This window comes from Schistocerca piceifrons, chromosome 1, assembly GCF_021461385.2.
Source record: "Schistocerca piceifrons isolate TAMUIC-IGC-003096 chromosome 1, iqSchPice1.1, whole genome shotgun sequence".
In the NCBI taxonomy this organism is placed as follows: Eukaryota; Metazoa; Arthropoda; class Insecta; order Orthoptera; family Acrididae; genus Schistocerca; species Schistocerca piceifrons.
In genome coordinates, this window is record NC_060138.1 from 132,489,769 (window position 1) to 132,514,833 (window position 25,065).

A 25,065-nucleotide genomic window follows, 5' to 3' on the forward strand; every position below is an offset into this window, starting at 1 on the left:
AAAAGACAAACCATGACATAACTGCACAACGAAAAGGAGTAAGACTATAACGCATGCAGAGACACGCCGTTCGTATGATGCCCCCCAACAGCCATTAATGCACGGAGAGGACGGATATCATTTTAATGTGAAACATATCCAAACTGAAACAGGCGTAGAAACGAACGAAGGAGTCACTTCCAAAGGGTTTTATGCTTACCGTTTAATGGTCAGAGACAACGAAACCTGCAATCACATTCTCAACACTCTCCGTTTATTCCAACAGTTCTTGGTAGACATGTATGCAAAAATAGAAGCGGAATGGATATTTACATAAGACTGAGTCAGAACAAACAAATCACGGAAGAATACATCCACTTTCAAGGCACAGTCCTAAATGACGGAAACATTAGCGACACTGGAACAAAAGTAATCTTACCCTCATCATACACATGCAGCCCGAGACACATGCACGAATACACTCGAGATGCAATGACCTACATAAGAAAATATAGACGACCTGACCTCTAACATTTTAACATTCACATACAATTCGTCGTGGCCAGAAAGCAAAGAACAACTAAGACACAGACAGAAGTTTCCGACAAAAGCAAGTGAGATTTATTGAACTCATCACAAAATACCACATATTTGGAACCGTCAGATGCTGGATGTACACAGTCGAATGGCAAGAACGAGGACTGGATTACTCACACAATTTAATATGTCCACGTGACGGAATTCATCCCTCGGATGTCAACAAAGTCATCCTAGCAGAATTTACCAGTACACAAGAAGATCCGGAACTCTGCGAAATAATAGTGAAAAACGTGAGTCACTGACCATGCGGGACATTAAACACCAATTCGCCATCTGGACGACGCCCAAACTGGAGTTGATGGTTATCCCAAATACAGAAGACGATCGCCCGAAAACGGTGGCTTCACAGCTAAAATACAAATATGTGGCAGCGACGAACTGGAAATAGATAGTCAGTGGGTAGTACCATATAACATACTACTTACCAAAATGTTGCAAGCACATATATACGCAGAATACTGCAGTTCAGCGAAGTCATCAAATATGTCTGTAAGTATGTGAGCAAAGGCAGTAACATGGCACTATTTCAAATAGCCGAAGACAGCGAACAACAAAACAGAAACGACGATTTTCTCAGGTACCAAACAGGAAAGGACATCAACAGTAACGATGCAAGTGGCGTATTTTCGATTTTCTCATACATGAGGGCGAAGCAACTGTGAAGCATCTAGCAGTACATTTGGAGAAGGGACAGAGAGTTTTCTTCACAAGTGACACCACCAAGAAAACTGCAGGCAAGCACCCTCAGAACACAACATTATCAGCTTTTTACCAACTGTTTCAAACAGATCTATTCGCGAAAACATTACTATATGCCGGCGTCGCTACCTATTACACGTGGAACGCAACAAGAAATATCCTTCAAAGAAGAAAACAAGGAATTACAGTAGAAAGTCAACCAGAAATCATGAAAATTGGCGTAATACGCCGAGTAAACGCTGTAAATCCGAACAACATCGAATCTTTCTATCTCTGGATGTTTCTACACGAAAAAGGGGACCAACAAGTTTCATAGATTTCAGCACTGTTGACGGTTACTTATGACAGGCGTACAGAGAAGGGTGCCAACGTTTAGGACTGCTGGAAAACGAAAACTACTGAAAATTAACACTACAAGAAGCCTAACTCACAGCGTCAGCTGAACAAATGAGAGACTTACTTGACATAAATTAACAACGGTTAACCCATCGAATCCAACACAGCTATGGGACTCCTTTAAAGAGAGTATGAATGATTACATACTGTATCATATCCGATAAGTTCATCACGAACTGACCATCGAATTCAGCGCCAACATCTTCAGTGAGGCACTCATTCGGCTAGAAGATAAATGTTTCGCAATAAACAGTCAGACCTTAGTACAACTTGGAATGCAAGCACAACGGATGCTAAAAGTATGCTAAACTTCGAAATTACAAAGGAAAAAAGCTACAACATCAACGAACTACTTTAACCCATCGCTCAGGACAAACCATTCCTTAGATACAACCAAATGCAAATTTACAACATTATCATGGACCGGATCGACAACAACACTGACGGAATGATTTACTTGGATACAACAGGCGGCACTACAGAAACGTTTCTAACAAATCTAATGCTGGTGGAAATACGTGCTAAACAACACATCGCTCCTGCACTGGCATCAACCGGCATTGCAGCCATACATATGAAAGGAGGTTCAAATGGTTCAAATGGCTCTGAGCACTATGGGACTTAACTGCTGAGGTCATCAGTCCCCTAGAACTTAGAACTACTTAAACCTAACTAACCTAAGGACATCACACACATCCATGCCCGAGGCAGGATTCGAACCTGCGACCGTAGTGGTCACGCGGTTCCAAACTGACGCGCTTAGAACCGCACGGCCACACCGGCCGGCTATGAAAGGAGGACGAACTGCCCATTCCATACTACAACTACTGCTAACTGTAGAGGAAGATCAATTAGCTGTGTGTAAAATTTCAAGAGCATCAGGACGGAGTGAACTTGTAAAGAAAGCTAAAATTACCTTCTGGGACAAATGCACGATGGCATGCAAAATTACTCGAAGCCATGGACACAACATTAAAAGACTTACGGGGAAACCGAAGTGATAGGAGGAGCTATACTCATACTATCAGGAGATTTCCGACAAACACTTCCAGTTATCCCCAGTTCAACACCAGCAGACGATATTAATGCATGCTTTTAAAAAAATCACACCTCTGGCCACACATACGAGTACAAATACTGCAACTAAAAAAAATGTGAGCGTTGAACTACCTAAAGACGAAACAACAGCTTGCTGTAACAACTTCCAAAGTCATTGTTTATTTGATTTTATGAATAGCACATGTCAATATCAGCAAATAACTACATGTTATTTTTGCAATAGAGAAATAGATACATTCTTACTGTCGCCAGTGTGTATTACAAGAGCTGAACAAAGTGATTCTCTGCCCTAACACAAACTCTTTGACATAATTTAATCCTTGGTTACTCTGCAAGAGAGACGCTCAGTAGCTCGGTACGGGCTTTTGTTGAAGTTTCGAGAACATACCTTCACCGAGGAGCCAAGCAGTACATTGCTCACTCCTACGTATATCTCGCGAAGAGACCATGAGGATAAAATCAGAGCCGGCCGCGGTGGTCTCGCGGTTAAGGCGCTCAGTCCGGAACCGCGCGACTGCTACGGTCGCAGGTTCGAATCCTGCCTCGGGCATGGATGTGTGTGATGTCCTTAGGTTAGTTAGGTTTAAGTAGTTCTAAGTTTTAGGGGACTGATGACCACAGAAGTTAAGTCCCATAGTGCTCAGAGCCATTTGAACCATTTGATAAAATCAGAGAGATTAGAGCACACACAGAGGCATGCCGAAAATCTTTCTTTCCACGAACAATACGAGACTGATACAGAAGTGAGAACCGACAGAGGTACTCAAGGTACCCTCCGCCCCAACCCGTCAGGTGGATTGCGGAGTATGGATGTAGATGTAGTTGTAGATATGTTTTGTAAAGCATGTGGAACGTGTTACCTATAACTAATTGTGTGAAGTGCAGTGAAATTAACGTCCCTGGAAAACATTCATTATATTTCCCAGAATGTTGTGTGCACCAGCAACCAAAGAACGGACACTAATAACTGTAAGTAACGTAACAAAATCTATCTCATTATGTGGATAATTCTCTCCACACTCGGTGCCAGATCTTCCGTTTATACATCTTGCCACAGCTACACGACTCCCACACTGCTGCAGACAATCAATGAATATACACCATCAGATGGTGAATCACTAGGCGGTTTGAATCCGGTAACGGGACAATAGAAACTGAAGAACAAAGCACAAGGCGAGTAGCTGCAGTAATTTGAAGAAACCATGATATTACTACACATGAACATCAAAGCGCTTCTGGTATTCCACCTCCATACCCTCCGAAGATCGTGTGTAACGACATGGACCATCCACTCAATATGTGTGGCAAATGAGGGATTGATAAACAGTGACACATCCATACACCAAACAAAAGAAATAGCGCAGATATGGTTGCATGTGGGACTACACCTTGCGTCAGGCTATGGTTGTGGTAAAATGTTTGTAAATTTATCAGTGCCGTATCTGTAGATTATTGCTACACCATTATTTAAATACTTGGAAATTAGACAGACATAGCGTTTTATCCATTATGGGAGCAGTAAATACAGACTGCTCTCTCCTCTCCTCGGAACTTCGACTGGTGGCATCCTGCCTGTTTTATCACACACCTGCCTCCGGCGGTTAGCATCTGATATTTGATCACAGGTGCTGCCAGCACGTGCATATTCTGCTTCTTCTCCAGTTGTTCTCTAGTTTTCAACGGTCGTGTAACTACTACTTCTCCCTTGACTGTTGCCTATGCGATGTATGTGCAGTAGGGCGTGTGACCGCTGTAGTTCTTCTTGCTATGGTGAGGCGGTTACCAGTGTGCAACGACTAGCGCAAACAGTGTGGCCTCCGCCAGCTATCAGTTACGTCACACCAGCGACGATTACAAATAATTTCTTTTTTCTCTATCCTAATCCTGGCAACGGCCTTTCCGCAGTGGGTACACCGGTTCCCGTGAGATCACCGAAGTTAAGGACTGTCGGGCGTGGTCGGCACTTGGATGGGTGACCATCCAGGCCGCCATGCACTGTTGCCATTTTTCGGGGTGCGCTCAGCCTCGTGATGCCAATTGAGGAGCTACTCGACCGAATAGTGGCGGCTTCGTTCAAGAATACCACCTTACGACCGGGAGAACGGTGTACTGCCCCACGTCCCTCCTATATGCCTATCCGCATCCTCAACCGAGGATGACACGGCGGTCGGATGGTCCCGGTAGGCCACTCGTGGCCTGAAGACGGAGTGCTTTTTTTTCTATCCTAATCCCATCCTATGACTGTAGCGGTTATTGCTTACAGCGAGAATTGAGCAGTGTGTTGTGGGTACACACATTCTGGTTTTTTCATAGTTATTTACGTGTAGACAGCTCTAAGGAATATTTATAGTGATCTCACATGTAAATAATACAGACATAATGTAGACTTTGTAGTTAGCAAGTACGTATTTGTCATTAAGTAAAGCACTGTGTAGTGTGCAATTTGTGAACATTTAAGTGTCTCGGATTTATGTTTGTGTTTTGGAATACTGGGTAGCGGTCATGCTCTCTAATACTTAGGGGAAACGCAATGGCATCATTAAATTACAGTAACTCTGTCGATAGGATAACGCACTCATCTTAACATACACTATGACTTCCCACAGACAGTAAAAATTTAGGGGTGGTACAGATTTGGCATGTAGAAAGAGTTAATTTATTCAAATATGGTATTCTGGTGGTTAATTGTACTTAAGTGTCTTGTAATCCCGCTTTACTCTGCCGGAGGGTGCCGTCTCATAATAGCTTATCAGGGCACTTTATGGTGATTCTTAATTATGCTGATGAGACCTCAAATATCACAACCCACATAACTGCTCCAGTAATAAAAGGGAAAAGAGGAACTTCAATGTTTTGATCCAGAGAGAAAGAAGCAGGGGAGGATTCTCAGAGGCAGCAGGGATCTGGCAGGGGGTTTCAGGCTGTGGCAGTCTCTCCTCAGTCAGCCTAGATACCAGTAAATACAGTACTGGCCATAAAAATTGCTACACTAAGAAGAAATGCAGATGATAAACGGGTATTCATTGGACAAATATATTATACTAGAACTGACATGTGATTACATTTTCACGCAAGTTGGGTGCATAGATCTTGAGAAATCAGTACCCAGAACAACCACATCTGGCCGTAATAACAGCCTTGGTACGCCTGGGCAATGAGTCAATCAGAGATTGGATGGCGTGTACAGGTACAGCTGCCCCTGCAGCTTCAACACGATACCACAGTTCCTCAAGAGTAGTGACTTGCGTATTGTGAAGAGTCAGTTGCTAGGCCACCATTGACCAGACGTTTTCAATTGGTGAGAGATTTGGAGAATGTGTTGGCCAGGACAGCAGTCGAACATTTTCTGTATCCAGAAAGGCCCGTGCAGGATCTGCAACACACGGTCGTGCATTATCCTGCTGAAATGTAGGGTTTCGCAGGGATCGAATGAAGGGTAGAGCCACGGGTCGTAACACATCTGAAATGTAACGTCCACTGTTCAAAGTGCCGTCAAGGCGAACAAGAGGTGACCGAGACGTGTACCCAGTGGCACCCAATACCATCACGCCGGGTGATACGCCAGTATGGCGATGACGAATACACGCTTCCAATGTGCGTTCACCGCGATGACGCCAAACACGGATGCGACCAGCATGATGCTGTAAACAGAACCAGGATTTATCCGAAAAAATGACGTTTTGCCATTCGTGCATCCAGGTTCTTCGTTGGGTACACCATCGCAGGCGCTCCTATCTGTAATGCAGCGTCAAGGGTAAGCGCAGCCATGGTCTCCGAGCTGATAGTCCATGCTGCTGCAAACGTCGCCGAACTGTTCGTGCAGATGGTTGTTGTCTTGCAAACGTCCCCATCTGCTGACTCAGGGATCGAGACGTGGCTGCATGATCCGTTACAGCCATGCGGATAAGATGCCTATCATATCGGCTGCTAGTGATACGAGGCCGTTGGGATCCAGCACGGCGTTCCGTATTACCCTCCTGAATCCACCGATTCCATATTGTGCTAACAGCCATTGGATCTCGACCAACGCGAGCAGCAATGTCGCGATACCATAAACCGCAATCACGATAGGCTACAATCCGACCTTTATCAAAGTCGGAAACGTGATGGTACGCGTTCCTCCTCCTTACACGAGACATCACAACAACGTTTCACTAGGCAACGCCTGTCAACTGCTGTTTGTGTATGAGAAGTCGGTTGGAAACTTTCGTCATAACAGCACGTTGTAGGTGTCGCCACCGGCGCCAACCTTGTGTGAATGCTCTCAAAAGCTAATAATTTGAATATCACAGCATCACCTTACTGTCGGTTAAATTTCGCGTCTGTAGTACGTCATCTTCGTGGTGTAGAAATTTTAATGGTAAGTAGTGTAATACAGACATAATGTAGACTTTGTAGTTAGCAAGTATGTATTTGACATTAAATAAAGCACTGCGGAATTTATAAACATTTAAGTGTCTCTGATTTATGTATGCGTTTTGGAAAAACTGAGTAGTGGTAATGATTTCTAATACTAAGGGGAAACGCAATGATATTATTTATTACAGTAACTCTGCCGATTGGATAACGCACCCATCTTAACACACACTGTGACGTCTCATAGACACTAAAAATGTGGGGGGGATACGGTTTTGGCATGTAGAAAGAGTTAATTTATTTAAATACGAGGTGCGGCTAGGAAAAAACCGGACTGATGCTGGAAAATACATTTATTTACAATTATTTACAATTTCATGTTATCTCCTTCAATGTACTCTCCTCCTCGGTCTCTACACCGCTCCATACGAATTTTCCACTGTTCATAGCAATGCTGCAGATCATTTTCGGTAAGTCCATACATTACTTCCGTCGCTTTTTCTTTTACTGCTTCAACAGTCTCAAATCTAATTCCTTTCAAAGCTGACTTGACTTTAGGGAGAAGAAAAAAGTCACAGGGGGCCAAATCAGGTGAGTAGGGTGGATGATCTAAGATGGGAATGTTGTGTTTTGCCAAAAACGTCTTCACTGACAACGCACTGTGAGCTGGGGCATTGTCTTGGTGAAGGATCCATGACTTTTTTCTCCACAAATCGTTCCGTTTTCTCCGTACTCGCTCACGTAGGGTAGCCAGGACGCTAATGTAGTAATGCTGATTCACTGTTTGTCCCTCTGGTACCCAATCAATGTGCACAATCCCTTTGATGTCAAAAAAAAAAAACAATCATCATTGCCTTGAATTTAGATTTTGACATTCGTGCTTTTTTTTGTCGTGGAGAACCAGGAGTTTTCCAATGTATCGATTGGCGTTTAGTTTCGGGATAGTAAGTAAAAAACCACGATTCATCGCAAGTAATAACATTTTGTAAGAAGGTGGGATCACTTTCAATGTTTTCCAGGATGTCAGAACAAATCATTCTTCGGCGTTCCTTCTGTTCAATTGTGAGACACTTCGGAACTATTTTTGAACACACTTTGTTCATGTTGAAACTTTCATGAAGAATCTGCCTAACACTTTCCTTGTCAATTCCTGTTAACTCAGACACTGCTCTGATTGTTAAACGGCGATCTTGTCGAACAAGTTTACCGATTTTTTCAATGTTTGCATCAGTTTTTGCTGACAATGGTCTGCCAGTGCGAGTGTCATCACTGGTGTCTTCGCGGCCATCTTTAAATCGTTTAAACCACTCAAAAACTTGTGTTCGCGATAAACAATCATCGCCGTACACTTGTTGTAACATTACAAACGTTTCACTTGCAGATTTTCCTAGTTTGAAACAAAATTTGATGTTTACACGCTGTTCTTTCTGTACACTCAACATTTTCCGACGCACAGACAAAACGCCAACTACTTAAAACAGACGCCACGGGCAGACTGAGTGCAGGAGGCAGATGAAACTCGAGCAGTAGGCGGAGCGAGAGTGACGTGACAGGCCACGCGACTTTCAGCCTTATTGCATTCGTTTTATTGTTTCACCAGTACTAGTCCGGTTTTTTTCTAGTCACACCTCGTATAGTATTCTGGTAGTTAATTGGACTTATCTGCCTTCTAATCCACCTTTATTCTGCGTGAGGGTACCGTCTCATAACTGCGTATCAGGGCACTTCATAGTGATTCTTTCACTGTGCTGATGAGACCTCAAATATCGCGGCCCATGCAACTGCTCCAGTGATAAAAGGGTTATACTGGTTCAAATGGCTCTGCGCACTATGGGACTTAACTTCTGAGGTCATCAGTCCCCTAGAACTTAGAACTACTTAAAGCTAACTAACCTGAGGACATCACACACAACAATGCCCGAGGCAGGATTCGAATCTGCGACCGTAGCCGTCACGCGGTTCCAGACTGTAGTGCCTAGAACCGCTCGGCCACCACGGCCGGCAAAAGGAAGGGAATCTTGATTGTTTTGATCCAATGAGAAAGAGGGAGGGGAGTATTCTCAGAGGCTGAAGGGATCTGGCAGGGTGTTTCAGACTGTGGCAGTCTCTCCTCAGGCATCCTAGATACCAGTAAATAATAATGTGGGGACGTGATCATTAATCGGTGTGCTGGCAGAAGGTTCAAGTAGGAGTGCAGTTTCAAATAATGCTCTGCGCAAATTGTTTGAATTTTAATAACCACGAATTAACATGCACCTTAGAATGGAAAGGCGATGTCTAAGAAAATAGAAATATATAACCAAATTGTAAACAGTAGTGGGTGGCTGAGTGCTTATACGTTGTTTTTGTCGCTATTATGTGACAGAACTAAATTTTCACTCGGCAGCAGTGTGTGCATTGACATGAAACTTCTAGGCAGACTATAGCTGTGCGTTAGAACGAGACTCGAACTCGGGACCTTTGCCCCTTGCGAGCAAGTGCTCTACCGACTGCACTACCCAATCACAACACGTCCTCACAGATTTACTTCCACCAGTATCCCGTCTCCTACCTTCCAAACTTCACAGAAGTTCATCTGCGAAATTTGCAACACTGGAATTCTTACACATTAATAATGGAGGGATGTGTTTCTAGTAGCAATAGTGTATTTGATGCACTGTGGTTGTTTCTCAGTCTCGTACTTACAGTGGGTAGTGGGTATTTGCTAAAACCATTACCCAAAGTTGTAAATAGTAGTGTAACTTGTATTGCTTATGCCCTTATTTTAACGAACTATGATGTAACACATTAGTAATACAGAGACGTGTTTCCTCATGACAATAGCCTATTTATTACACCGTGGAAGCTTTTCCGTCTCGTTTTTATATCTGGAAAAATCGGATAAAGCTGTAAGTAGTACTGGGAGGCGGAGTACTTGCAGATAATGTCCAAATCTTTGCTGCTAATTTTGTTACTTAAGCTAAAAATCTTGAAGGAGGCCATTTTGGACCACTAATTATGGTAATCTTGGCTACCGTTTTGAAGCAGGATACCCCACAGTCACACACAGTTCGCCTAGAGAACTAACATTTTCTGTCAGTTTACAGAATCTGAAATGCAGAACGTCTAATAACTCGCAAGAACCAACTTTAAAAACAATGATTTGCTCTGTAATGAGTATGTTGGAGTCTTGCCCCTACCAGTCTCATTTTTTAAAAAATTCCGTCATTTTGCAGAATATTCCTTCACATCATAAAATTACAGCAATTCAACCACACTCTATAGTGTCAAAGTAAATTATGATAACAACCATCACCATTTTTTAAAAAGTGCAGCTCTGTTGCTGGTGATCCTCTCACAACAGTGCACAGAACAAGAATGACATGTCCACACGTTTTCCCCAATAATAAAAAGAGGAGGAGAGGAAAAGTGCTTGACTCCTATTGGTGCAGACAAAATAGGGGGAGGTGCTGGGGTGACCTTGAATGTACCACATACAACTGTCTCAGGTTTGTGAGTACAGAGGTGGGTCTCCAGGGAAGATGATGACCTTAGATATATATCGGGTAATTGCTTCAGATGTCACCTGATACCTCGGATGCCTTATCACCGGATTTTATCCCATAAGTAACCTTGAAAAGCTCTTAAACTTGTACTGCCCCTCTACAACAGATGTTTATGTCACAGATATTCGAAGATATTCACTATGAAAGAGACTGCCTTTTTTTGGTTACTGCATCGTTTTTAATGAACACCCACACCAACCAGAAAGAAAGGGATCCGTATACACAGGCGACACTGCCATTACTGCTCAAGGCGGAAGTGATTGAAAGAAACCTCGCCAGGGCTTTGGATACCTTGTGTAACCGCTATGAAGAAAATCACCTGCTATCTAACTCAGGAAAAATGCTAGTACATATATTCCATCTACATAACAGACAAGCGTGAAGATAATTTGGAATGGGATGGCGGGGGATTAGACTACACCACTGCATCAAATAAAAATACTTGGAAGTCAGCCAAGACCGTCCACTGTATTTAAAAAACACTGCACAGGTCTGTAAGGGGAAAAAAAAGTGCGAGGAACAATATTATACGTAAAATGACTGGTTCGACATGGAGACTGCTTGAAGTACTTCGGACATCACAAGTGGGACTCTATTTTGCAGCTGGAGAATATGCAGCACAGGTATGGGAGACATCTTGTCACTCTGAACGCGCAGACGTCGGTTTAAATGAGACTGTTGCGATTGCCACAGGATGTTGAGGCCTACAACTGCCCACTATACTTATTTTTCTTTGCGCTCATAGCACTATCAAATATGAGACGCTAAACAGCCAGTGAAATAGAGGAAAAAAAGCAGCGAACCGATCCATGGCACTTAATGTACAGGGTGATTCAAAAAGAATACCACAACTTTAAAAATGTGTATTTAATGAAAGAAACATAATATAACCTTCTGTTATACATCATTACAAAGAGTATTTAAATAGTTTTTTTTTTCACTCAAAAACGAGTTCAGAGATGTTCAATATGGTCCCCTCCAGGCACTCGAGCAATATCAACCCGATACTCCAACTCGTTCCACACTCTCTGTAGCATATCAGGCGCAACAGTTTGGATAGCTGCTGTTATTTCTCGTTTCAAATCATCAATGGTGGCTGGGAGAGGTGGCCGAAACACCATATCCTTAACATACCCCCATAAGAAAAAATCGCAGGGGGTAAGATCAGGGCTTCTTGGAGGCCAGTGATGAAGTCCTCTGTCACGGGCTGCCTGGCGGCCGATCCATCGCCTCGGGTAGTTGACGTTCAGGTAGTTACGGACAGATAAGTGCCAATGTGGTGGCGCTCCATCCTGCTGAAATATGAATTGTTGTGCTTCTTGTTCGAGCTGAGGGAACAGCTAATTCTCTAACATCTCCAGATACTGTAGTCCAGTTACAGTAGCACCTTCGAAGAAAAAGGGACCAAAAACTTTATTGGCTGAAATGGCACAGAAAACGTTCACCTTAGGCGAGTCACGTTCATACTGAGTTGTTTCCCGCGGATTCTCAGTGCCCCACGCTGAACAACTGCCGTCGATTCACTTCTGCCGTACTCAAGAACACAAAAAGCTTTCTGTTGAGCGGTCGCCATCTTAGCATCAACTGACGCTGACGCCTAGTCAACAGCGCCTCAAGCGAACAAATGTACAACTAAATGAAACTTTATAGCTCCCTTAATTCGCCAACAGATAGTGCTTAGCTCTGCCTTTTGTCGTTGCAGAGTTTTAAATTCCTAAAGTTGTGGTATTCTTTTTGAATCACCCTGTATAATCACCACAGAATTACTATTAGTCTTACGTCAAGCAACAGCTTTATCCAAGGGAAAGAACAGCTAGATCGCCGGCCTGAGATCTACCGTGTATCTTTATGGCTGGACTCTCTGCAAAATACAAACCTTTATTACAAAGAGGAAAGGACAGGAACTACAGTATAGTACATGGCCAGCGAACCGGAAGGTAAAATTAGTAAATATAAATTATTTTCTTCCTTGTATATGGATAGTTCTTTTATTTGCTTCTCCCCTTCAGTCTAAGCCCATAAACGTTTGTAGATAGACAAGTAGTTTGAAACATTTATGAGCAGGAAATATGTAACCAGGAGAAGATTATTGTACTGTCTTTATTTGCGAAGAAAGTAATTTTTGTATGTGAAATTTTTGGTAAGCAGTGTCGGGATATGTAGTAAATATGAGACAGAACGTCACTGCCGCAAGTCGGTGAAGTCCAGTTATGGGATGTGTAGACGGTAACAGGGGTGAAAGTGTGAAACTGTATTATACTGCAACCTTCACCCTCACTTTCAGAATATCATCCGCATTTCTTTCGGCTACCTTGCCCGTAAACCTGAAGAACCGACAAAACGATGAATCGATTGCCCTCCAAAAGCAATACAGCACACATCTTTTTTATTTAAATGGTAGTTTCTTCAATACCACGTTGGAAAAAAAAGATGTGAGCGTTGACAATACGTAAAAACATTTTGGAAACACCAGGTGTCCAGACTCAGGGCCAGCATCAGCATGCATTTTTAAGTTTCGCGGTAGCGTACACCCTGCTGAAGAGTGAAACATTAATTCTGGAAGTACTCCCCCGCAGACACACACACACACACACACACACACACACACACACATACATACACACATACACACACATAAATAACCTGTTCGGTATCTCAAACTGTTTATGAGTTAGTGGCAATAACAACTTTCTGTAGAACGCTGTGCGTATAACATACGCAATGAGATGGTCTAGAAGTAGGCACTGTGAGTTGATACGTGCGCCGGGACGAAAACAAACCTGTTGATGTGGATGATGAAGCCGTCGTCGACGCCCCTGCTCAGCATGTCCTGCACGGCCTCCCTGGTGCAGATGCTCAGACCCAGCACGTTCACGTCCAGGACACGCTTCCAGTCTTCCGTCTTCCCAGCTGCGAACGTATCAGGGAGTCAGAGAACATGGAATAACAACGAATCAGAAATATTGTTTACATTTGATAACGCAAGAGTTCACGGCTTGACATGGTGTCCAACACAAACTATAGCTGTAGCGATCAGAAGACGTGAAACAGGAAAGTGCGAATCAAGGACGTGTGAAATTGGTAAATTTTATATTTCTGCCATCGATGGAGGAAGATTTGTCGGTGGCAGACACCTTGGTTCAAATGTTTCAAATGGCTCTGAGCACTATGCGACTTAACTTCTGAGGTCACCAGTCGCCTAGAACTTACAACGAATTAAACCTAACTAACCTAAGGACATCACACACATCCATGCCTGAGGCAGGATTCGAACCTGCGACCGTAGCGGTCGCTCGGTTCCAGACTGTAGCGCCTAGAACCGCACAGCCACTCCGGCCGGTGACACCTTGGACATCGTAGGTTTACCAGCTCCTGTCACGTGAACATAAGGTACTCAAGTCGATGGACAAAAATGACGATGTAGCTGGCCGCAGAAGAGTGAAGACAAATTTCATTTATCGAGTTGTTTCAAGCACTCCTTCGCTGGCTATACTACGCCACGGTATTCTCGCTGACACAGCCGTTGGACTCTGCCGCATTCGCCATCGAGCCGTGCCACTGGACTCTGCCAACAGCACCCAACGATAGGTGACAGACACTGCAACATTTCCTTCCGATATTTGTACCGCTCATAACTTGCTCACGTGGTTATGATGTGTCACTGTTTGCATCTTGGGATATATGCTGAACCTGTGGAAGTTATTGTGACAGTTATTTTTTCTTCGGTTATTTATCTTTTGAACTTAATTCCCTCCCCCCCCCCCCCACCAGGATCAAGGATCCTGAGAATTAAGTTGTAAGAATGTTTAATGGCCACTAAATGCTATAACCGTAAAAGAGTTTATTTATTTCCTGTAAGGTACAGCAGTAAAGGATCACTCCAGTGAGAATGAAAGCCGGCCGAAGTGGCCGTGTGGTTAAAGGCGCTGCAGTCTGGAACCGCAAGACCGCTACGGTCGCAGGTTCGAATCCTGCCTCGGGCATGGATGTTTGTGATGTCCTTAGGTTAGTTAGGTTTAACTAGTTCTAAGTTCTAGGGGACTAATGACCTCAGCAGTTGAGTCCCATAGTGCTCAGAGCCATTTGAACCATTTTTGAGAATGAAGACACGAAAAATTCTGCCTAAAGGTATGACACCTTGTGTTATATGATATATGATGAGCGGCAACCCCACTTAGGCATTCTCTCGGACTGAGCTCTCGACTATGTGCCATAAATGTTCAATTGGATTCATGTCGGGCGATTTGGGTGGTCTGTTCATTCGCTCGAACTGCCGAGCATGTTCTTCAAAGCAAGTGCGAACAGTTGTGGCCCAGTGACACGGTGCAATGTCATCCACATAAATTCTATCGTTGTTTGGGAACGTGAAGTCCATAAATGGTAGCACGTCGCCTCCAAGTATCCTAACGAAACTATTTCCAGTCAATCATCGGTTCAGTTGAACCAGAGGACCCAGTCCATTCCAGTTATCACTGTCCACACCATTATACAGCCACAACCAACTTGCACAGTGCCTTGTTGACGATTTGGGTCCGTAGCTTCTTCGGCTCTGCGTCACACTTGTGAGGTAACGGGCAAGTTGTGACACCTTATCAATATTCTAAGTTCGGAGTTGGCGTGGCTGCATGGACCACTCGGCAAGCCACTCGGCAAACCAGGGCCCGGCAGCAAACACGTGGTGCCGAATGTTAGCCAGACAAGAGGGGTAGTTCGAGCGCATGGTCTAGGCCGAGCACGTGGCTGGGAATTCCTTGGTGACGCTGTGTCGATGAAAGAGACTTGTATGCTGAGAGTGCCAAAGATGGCGGAGTTTTTGGATCCATTATGGCAGACATTCCACAATTCGTATAGAAATTAATAGCAGTCAGAGGAATCATGACACCTTAAAAAGAAACATCTACATTGCCATTATTTGCACGACGATTCTGATGGTGTAATCAGATTTTCAATACCTTTATTGGTTTTAAGTTTAGTATCTGACTGTAAATTATACAAGTAACCCCCAGCAACAAAATTCCAAAATCTAAACCGCTCATCCGATTTCTTCGATCGACGTGTCTTTACAAAGCTATGAGTGTAAACCTAAATTGGTATGAATTACAGGCACGTAACTTGAATAGTACATGAGTTATTGGAGGTCAAAGTGGCCGATTGCTATCGATTGCATCAGGCCTTAAGTACTCTACACTTAGAAGAGAAAACGGTAGCAGCATGATTATATATTTATTCACCTGTGTCTTTGTTCATATTCGATATATGTTATTCAAGAAGAATATAATAATTCCAATCCCAAAGAAAGCAGGTGTTGACAGATGTGAAAATTACCGAACTGTCAGTTTAATAAGTCACGGCTGGAAATTACTAACACTAATTCTTTACAGACGAATGGAAAAACTGGTAGAAGCCAACCTCGGGGAAGATCAGTTTGGATTCATTAGAAATGTTGGAACACGTGAGGCAATACTGACCCTACGACTTATCTTAGAAAATAAATTTTAAAAAAGGCAAACACCTACGTTTCTAGCATTTGTAGACTTAGAGAAAGCTTTTGACAATTTTGACTGGAATACTCTCTTTCAAATTCTGAAGGTAACAGGGGTAAAATATAGGGAGCGAAAGGCTATTTACAATTTGTACAGAAACCAGATGGCAGTTATAAGAGTCGAGGGGCATGAAAGGGAAGCAGTGGTTGGGAAGGGTGTGAGATAGGGTTGTAGCCTATCCCCGATGTTATTCAATCTGTATATTGAGCAAGCAGTAAAGAAAAATTCGGAGTAGGAAGTAAAATCCATGGAGAAGAAATAAAAACTTTGAGGCTCGCCGATGACATTGTAATTCTGTCAGAGACAGCACAGGACCTGGAAGAGCAGCTGAAAGGAATGGACAGTGTCTTGAAAGGAGGATATAAGATGAATATCAACAAAAGCAAAATGAGGGTAATGGAATGTAGTCGAGTTAACTCTGGTGATGCTGAGGGAATTAGATTAGGAAATGAGACACTTAAAGTAGTAAAGAAGTTTTGCTATTTGGGGAGCAAAATAACTGATGATGGTCGAAGTAGAGAGGATATAAAATGTAGACTGGCAATGGCAAGGAAAGCATTTCTGAAGAAGAGAAATTTTTGTTAACATCGAGTATAGATTTAAGTGTCAGGAAGACGCTCCTGAAAGTATTTGTATGGAGTGTAGCCATGTATGGAAGTGAAACATGGACGATAAATAGTCTTGACAAGAAGAGATAGAAGCTTTAGAAATGTGGTGCTACAGAAGAATGCTGAAGATTAGATGGGTAGATCACATAACTAATGCGGAGGTATTGAATAGAATTGGGGAGAAGAGGAGATTGTGGCACAACTTGACTAGAAGAAATCGGTTGGTAGGACATGTCCTGAGGCATCAAGGGCTCACCAATTTAGTATTGAAGGTTAGTGTGGGGGGTAAAAATCGTAGAGGGAGACCAAGAGGCGAATACACTAATCAGATTCCGAAGGATGTAGGCTGCAATACGTACTGGGAGATGAAGCAGCTTGCACAGGATAGAGTAGCATGGAGAGCTGCATCAAACCAGTCTCAGGACTGAAAACCACAACAAACACAACAACAGCAATGTTATTCATGAAGAACTTGGTTAAATATTTACTGTGTTTTAGAAAGCACAGAGAGATTGGGTTACTGGCCTACGTTTTGTTCTATTCCTTTGATACAAGTTTATTTAATTTGTTTATGTATCTAATAATGTGTGTTAGAGCGTGTTTATGGTCCAGCCCTAGGTATATTTATTTAATTTCAAGTTTTTTAAATTTAAATCCAGTAATTCGATTGTGTTTCATTATGTCTGTGTGCAGGGTGCGAGCGCTCTAGCGAATCAGAGCGCTCGTGAATGGGGAGACTGGATAGAAGCGGGAGAACTGGGGAGGACGGCAGAGGACACGAGAGGCAGTTCGGAACAGTGCGGCAAGAGCGACGGTCGCACAGGTCACGAAGATGGCGGGACAGTACGGCGCGGCAGACGCAACGTCGCGGGGGAGACTTGGAAAGTATGGGGTGGTTTGCACGTGGTCGCGAGAGACAGAAATACTTCGGAGTGCCGACTTGTGAACAAGTGGAATTTCCGAGGTTTCTACAGTGAAGACGTAGTATACGTTTAGAAGCGAATGTCGCGAGCTATGTTGTCGTTCATAACTAATTACGTGCAGTAGGAATCTGTCGTTTACCTGTTATTCAACTTATATTTTATTTAATTGCTGGACCATCGACACCAATAAGTGTTTTCCAGACATATAACGCATTCTCAAAAGTACTTCTACTATAGCACTCATCATTTAAAATCGTTAAGTTAGTACATGCAGATTTTATTTATTTTAATTTATAATCGTCCATGTTACGTTCAAAATTTGCAATTGCCGAGTGGTAGGAACCTTCGACAATTCGATTCATGTGTCCATTCATATTGTAGACTCTAGACTCAGCAGTAGTTGCTTGTAATGCGTCAACTACGTATCCCATCACCTAGACAACGAAACCAGCCAAAACTTATAATATTTCGAGTCGGAGGGTACGTAGTTGAGGGCCACCCTCCATCACATCTTTGCCGAAGCCTACCATCTACATCTACATCTACATGACTACTCTGCAATTCACATTTAAGTGCTTGGCAGAGGGTTCATCGAACCACAATCATACTCTCTCTACCATTCCATTCCCGAACAGCGCGCGGGAAAAACGAACACCTAAACCTTTCTGTTCGAGCTCTGATTTCTCTTATTTTATTTTGGTGATATTCCTACCTATGTAGGTTGGGCTCAACAAAATATTTTCGCATTCGGAAGAGAAAGTTGGTGACTGAAATTTCGTAAATAGATCTCGCCGCGACGAAAAACGTCTTTGCTTTAATGACTTCCATCCCAACTCGCGTATCATATCTTCCACACTCTCTCCCCTATTACGTGTTAATACAAAACGAGCTCCCCTTTTTTGCACCCTTTCGATGTCCTCCGTCAATCCACCTAGTAAGGATCCCACACCGCGCAGCAATATTCTAACAGAGGACGAACGAGTGTAGTGTAAGCTGTCTCTTTAGTGGACTTGTTGCACCTTCTAAGTGTCCTGCCAATGAAACGCAACCTTTGGCTCGCCTTCCCCACAATATTATCTATGTGGTCTTTCCAACTGAAGTTGTACGTGATTTTAACACCCAGGTACTTAGTTGAATTGACAGCCTTGAGAATTGTACTATTTATCGAGTAATCGAATTCCAACGGATTTCTTTTGGAACTCATGTGGATCACCTCACAGTTTTCGTTATTTAGCGTCAACTGCTGCCTGCCACACCATACAGCAATCTTTTCTAAATCGCTTTGCGACTGATATTGGTCTTCGGATGACCTAACTAGACGGTAAATTACAGCATCATCTGCGAACAACTTAAGAGAACTGCTCAGATTGTCACCCAGGTCATTTATATAGATCACGAACAGCAGAGGTCCCAGGACGCTTCCCTGGGGAACACCTGATATCACTTCAGTTTTACTCGATGATATGCCGTGTATTACTACGAACTGCGACCTTCCTGACAGGAAATCACGAATCCAGTCGCACAACTGAGACGATACCCCATAGGCCCGCAGGTTGATTAGAAGTCGCTTGTGAGGAACGGTGTCAAAAGCTTTCCGGAAATCCAGCAATACGGAATCAACCTGAGATCCCCTGTCGATAGCGACCATTACTTCGTGCGAATAAAGAGCTAGCTGCGTTGCACAAGAACGATGTTTTCTGAAACCATGCTAAGTAGGGAGCTATTGTATCAGCGTAATCTGAAAGGAACCTAATTGGTATACAATCTGGACCTGAAGACTTGCCCGTATCAAGCGATTTAAGTTGCTTCGCAACCCCTAAGGTATCTACTTCTAAGAAACTTATGCTAGCAGCTGTTCGTGTTTCAAATTCTGGAATATTCAATTCGTCTTCCCTGGTGAAGGAATTTCGGAAAACTGCGTTCAATAACTCCGCTTTAGCGGCACAGTCATCGGTAACAATACCATCGGCACTGCGCAGCGAAGGTATTGACTGCGTCTTGCCGCTTGTGTACTTTACATACGACCAGAATTTCTTCGGATTTTCTACCAAATTTCGAGACAATGTTTAGTTGTGGAACCTATTAAAGGCATCTCGCATTGAAGTCCGTGCCAAATTTCGCGCGTCTGTAAATTTTAGCCAATCTTCGGGATTTCGCGTTCTTCTGAACTTCGCATGCTTTTTCCGTTGCCTCTGCAACAGCGTTCGGACCTGTTTTGTGTACCATGGGGGATCAGTTCCATCTCTTACCGGTTTATGAGGTATGAATCTCTCAACTGCTGTTGCTACTATAGCTTTGAATTTGAGCCACATCTCGTCTACATTTGCATAGTCAGTTCGGAAGGAATGGAGATTGTCTCTTAGGAAGGCTTCTAGTGACACTTTATCCGATTTTTTAAGTAAAATTATTTTGCATTTGTTTCTGGTGGATTTGGAAGAAACGGTATTGAGCCTAGCTACAACGACCTTGTGATCACTAATCTCTGTATGAGTCATGCTGCTCTCTATTGGCTCTGGATTGTTTGTGGCTAAGAGGTCACCAGCTCTTACGGAGTGGAATCGGCCTCATATGACCAGACCACGGATTTCCAGCCGTCTAGGATCCAACCAGCATGCTCACGAACCCAGGAGAGGCGGTGCAGGCGATGTCGTGTTGTTACTAAAGGCACTCGTGTCGGTTGTTTGCTGCCATAGCCCGTTAACGACAAATATCGCCGCTCTGTCCTAACAAATAGATTCTTCGTACGTCCCACATTGATTTCTGCGGTTATTTCACGCCGTTTTGCTTATCTGATAGCACCATAGAAACAGAATACCATAGAGAGTCAACACGACGACAAGAGTGAAGCAAATTTGACAAACCTCCTCCATGTTTTCGGAGGTCAAAATAAAGGGGCATGGTACACGATAGTGAGCAAGGAAATTACGAAACGTAGCCTGAGGTAATAAACTCACATATTCACGTAAAGTTAAACACTGCTGGGGTATAAGACAAACAAATACAACCACCAATAGATAATATATTTGAGGAGTATTCACATGAAACGAGAGATATCCGTATTATCATACACTGGGCAGATGTCAGTCATGATTTCGAAAAGAGATTGGGCAACTCCATACCTTCCAAGTTCGCACACATACTGTTTCATATTTAAAGCAACCACAGAATGACGAATGACTAAAATGAAGAAGCCACGTCGCTTTCGACTGGCGTTCGTCTGAAATTGACAATCGGTCACATGACATTGCTCTCCCGTTACTCGTTGGAGAGTTTATCGTATTTCGTTGTTTTCTTCCTATAGCTTGTTATTAAAATATGTTGTTTCAGGGCACCGGCACAATGAAGATTTACCACATATTCATTCTAGGTACAATCCGTTATAATTAAAAGGACATATCAGCTGTAGAAGTCCTTAGCATTCTAAGGCAAACGATAATAATATTCGAAATTGTAACTGATAGTTGTGGTGCTGCGGTCAGAGACGTGTAAGTGGAGAGTCGAAGGAAGTTCGTTCGCGTCCTGCTGCATTCTTTTATTCTCTTTTTTTCATCTTAGAATTTGCAATACATTCTGGGACTTTCTCGTTCATGTAACAGCAGCATGACGTGCAATTTTCGATGTTATCTGCATGTAAGAGGTTAATTCTGGCTCTGGAGGGATTAAAATGCAAATCACAAAGCGGGCACATTTTGAATATAAGTTTACAAAACTAATACAAATCGAAAAATAGCTTACTATTTCCAGTGATTGATACATGGTTTGAAGAACACTACGAGTAAAAATGTTTATGTACATATATACACTTTTCATTCTACAGCACATGTTGTAAGCAAAAGTCAAAGAATTTCAGATGTAAAGAGGATGCATTTTGGCAAATATGCAGTTGTTGTTATTTCAAAGGAGATTCAAAGCCATTATGTTATTAGTAACTAGAATATCATTCACAAAACGAATGTTCGTGCGTATGTCAAATGTGAGTTATATTATCAAATGGCTAGACTACTAAGAATTTTTTTAGGAAAAAGTAAACCTTTGAAATTACTGAAAGAACTGTGACCACTAAACTCAGTTCATTCAACATGTATCCAGTACAAAGAAAAATCTCCTGAAAAAATGTTGATGAACTAATAGAGTTTAGCAACCGCATTTTTTTAGTAGTTTCAAAAGTTTACTTTTTCCTAAACAAAGTGCAGCCAGCCATTTGATAGCATCGTGCACATTTAACATATTCACAAATATTCTTTTTGTAAATGAGAGCATGTGTATGGTTCAAATGGTTCAAATGGCTCTGAGCACTATGGGACTCAACTGCTGTGGTCATAAGTCCCCTAGAACTTAGAACTACTTAAACCTAACTAACCTAAGGACATCACACACATCCATGCCCGAGGCAGGATTCGAACCTGTGACCGTAGCAGTCATGCGGCTCCAGACTGTAGCGCCTTTAACCGCTCGGCCACTCCGGCCGGCTCAGCATGTGAATCTGACAACATAATGGCTTTGTATCTCCTTTGAAATAATATCACCCGTATATTTGTAGAAAATCAGCGTCTTTATATTTGAAGTACTTTGATATGTTTTGACTTGTGTTTAAAAAACATGTTGTAGAATGAAAGATGCAGATATGTGCGTAAACATATTTCTTCATAATATTTTTAAAAATCATGTCTCTGGCAACGGAAAAAGTAATTTATTTTTAGATTTGTATTAATTTTGTAAACTTATATTCAAAATGTCCCCGCTTTGTAATATATCAGAATTAGCCGGCCGCTGTGGCCGAGGGGTTCTAGGCGCTTCAGTCCGGAACCGGGCTGCTGCTGCGGTCGCAGGTTCGAATCCTGCCTCGGGCATGAATGCGTGTGATGTCCTTAGGTTAGTCAGGTTTAAGTAGTTCTAAGTCCAGGGGACTGATGACCTCAGATGTTAAGTCCCATAGTGCTTAGAGCCATTATAACCATGAATTAACTTAAATCCGGAAAAATGAACGATGTAGCCTGTCGAAGCACCTGAATATGAGCCCCCAGGTCTCGAAATCCATCTTGCATTGATGTAAAATCCTGATTGTGACTGAAGGCGGTAGTTCCTTATTTACGAAAGTAATACAGTCACACTGAATACCAGAGTGTTGAGCACACTGTTCTCCTGCGATGGATGGTGGCAGCTGGAGGCATGAAATCTGTACGTGTTGGCTTACGGTATACATTGACGGCAAGCGAGCCGTTGGCTATATGCTGAATTAGGATGTCAAGAGAAGGATGTTTGCGACCTTTTGCCACTTTCATGGCAAATTGGGTGTTTTCATGGATGGAATTGAGATGTTCTAAGTAAATTTGGTAGTTTTTCTGGCGCATGAGGTCAAATAACGAAAGTGTCGTCTTCATACCGAAAGAAATAAACAGGTTTTGGTTCAGTGGTCTACAGTGCTCTGTCTCGATGATCAGATTTGGTACACGTGGCGGGAGACTTCTTAAGTAATAGAACCCAGTACGTTGTCCTCGATGGTGAGTGTTCATCGGAGGTGAGGGTATCATCTGGAGTGCCCCAGAAAGTGTGGTAGGTCCGCTGTTGTTTTCTATCTACATAAATGATCTTTTGGATAGGGTGGATAGCAATGTGCGGCTGTTTGCTGATGATGTTGTGGTGTATCGGAAGGTGTCGTCGTTGAGTGACTGTAGGAGGATACAAGATGACTTGGACAGGATTTGTCATTGGTTTATAGAATGCAGCTAACTCTAAATATAGATAAACGTAAGTTAATGCAGATGAATAGGAAAAAGAGTCCTCTAATGTCTGAATACTCCATTAGTAGTGTAGCGCTTGACACAGTCAGGTCGATTAAATATTGCAGAGCGATATGAAGTGGGACAAGCATGTAATGGCAGTTGTGGCGAATCCGGATAGTCGTCTTCGGCTCATTGGTAGAATTTTGGGAAGATGTGGTTCATCTGTAAAGGAGACCGCTTATAAAACACTAATACGACCTATTCTTGAGTACTGCTCGAGCGTTTGGGATCCCTATCAGCTCTGATTGAGGGAGGAAATAGAAGCAATTCAGAGGCGGACTGCTAGATTTGTTACTGGTAGGTTTGATGATCACTGGAGTGTTACGGAATGCTTCAGGAACTCGGGTGGGAGTCTCTAGAGGAAAGGAGGCGTTCTTTTCGTGAATTGCTACTGAGGAAATATAGAGAACCAGCATTTGAGGCTGACTGCAGTACAGTTTTACTGCCGCCAACTTACATTTCGCGGAAAGACCAAAAAGATAAGATAAGAGAGATTAGGGCTCTCCTACAGAGGCATACAGGCGCCACTAAATGGCATTAGGAAGGCGCTGCCCACACGCGAATGGAAAGTATGGGCAGCGCCACACTTCCAAGAAGAGTCAGCGCCCCCTGTTAGCGATGGTTTAACCAGACGCCCGCTGCTGGTCCGCCTCCCTTCGGTCGCGGAATTCGAGAGAACCAGCATTGAGGAACAGGAAGTCAATACTTAACCTGTGTTCTGCGAGTATTAATAGACTGCCAATGTAACTGCACGCCGGAGGCACAAGAAGCACAGGAAGTTAAGTATTGTTTTTTCCCTTAATGCAAATACACTACTGGTCATTAAAATTGCTACACCACGAAGATGACGTGCTACAGACGCGAAATTTAACCGACAGGAAGAAGATGCTGTGATATGCAAATGGTTAGCTTTTCAGAGCATTCACACAAGGTTGCCGCCGGTGGCGACACCTACAACGTGCTGACATGAGGAATGTTTCCAACCGATTTCTCAAACACAAACAGCAGTTGACCGGCGTTGCCTGGTGAAACGTTGTTGTGATGCCTCGTGTAAGGAGAAGAAATGCGTACCATCACGTTTCCGACTTTGATAAAGGTGGGATTGTAGCCTATCGCGATTGCGGTTTGTCGTATCGCGACATTGCTGTTCGCATTGGTCGAGATCCAATGACTGTTAGCAGAATATGGAATCGGTGGGGGGTTCAGGAGGGTAATACGGAACGCCGTGCTGGATCCCAACGAACTCATATCACTAGCAGTCGAGATGATAGGCATCTTATCCGCATGGCTGTAACGGATCGTGCAGCCACGTCTCGATCCATGAGTCAACAGATGGGGACGTTTGCAAGATAACAACCGTCTGCACGAACAGTTAGAAGACGTTTGCAGCAGCATTGACTATCAGCTCGGAGACCATGGCTGCGGTTACCCTTGATGCTAAATCAGAGACAGGAGCGCCTGCGATGGAGTACTCAACGACGAACCTGGGTGCACGAACGGCAAAACGTCATTTTTCGGATGAATCTAGGTTCTGTTTACAGCACCATGACGGTCGCATCAGTGTATGGCGACAT

At 43.2% G+C, this 25,065-nt stretch overlaps 1 protein-coding gene across 1 annotated transcript in view; it reads right to left on the reverse strand.

Annotated features, from left to right (window-relative positions):
* LOC124788589 (farnesol dehydrogenase-like) overlaps nt 1-25,065 on the reverse strand; it is a 196,157-nt gene that overhangs the window by 85,662 nt on the left and 85,430 nt on the right. Inside the window, exon 4 of the mRNA XM_047255893.1 lies at nt 13,415-13,544. Within this exon, the coding sequence (XP_047111849.1) occupies nt 13,415-13,544 (130 nt within the window). The remainder of the gene's footprint in view (nt 1-13,414; nt 13,545-25,065) is intronic.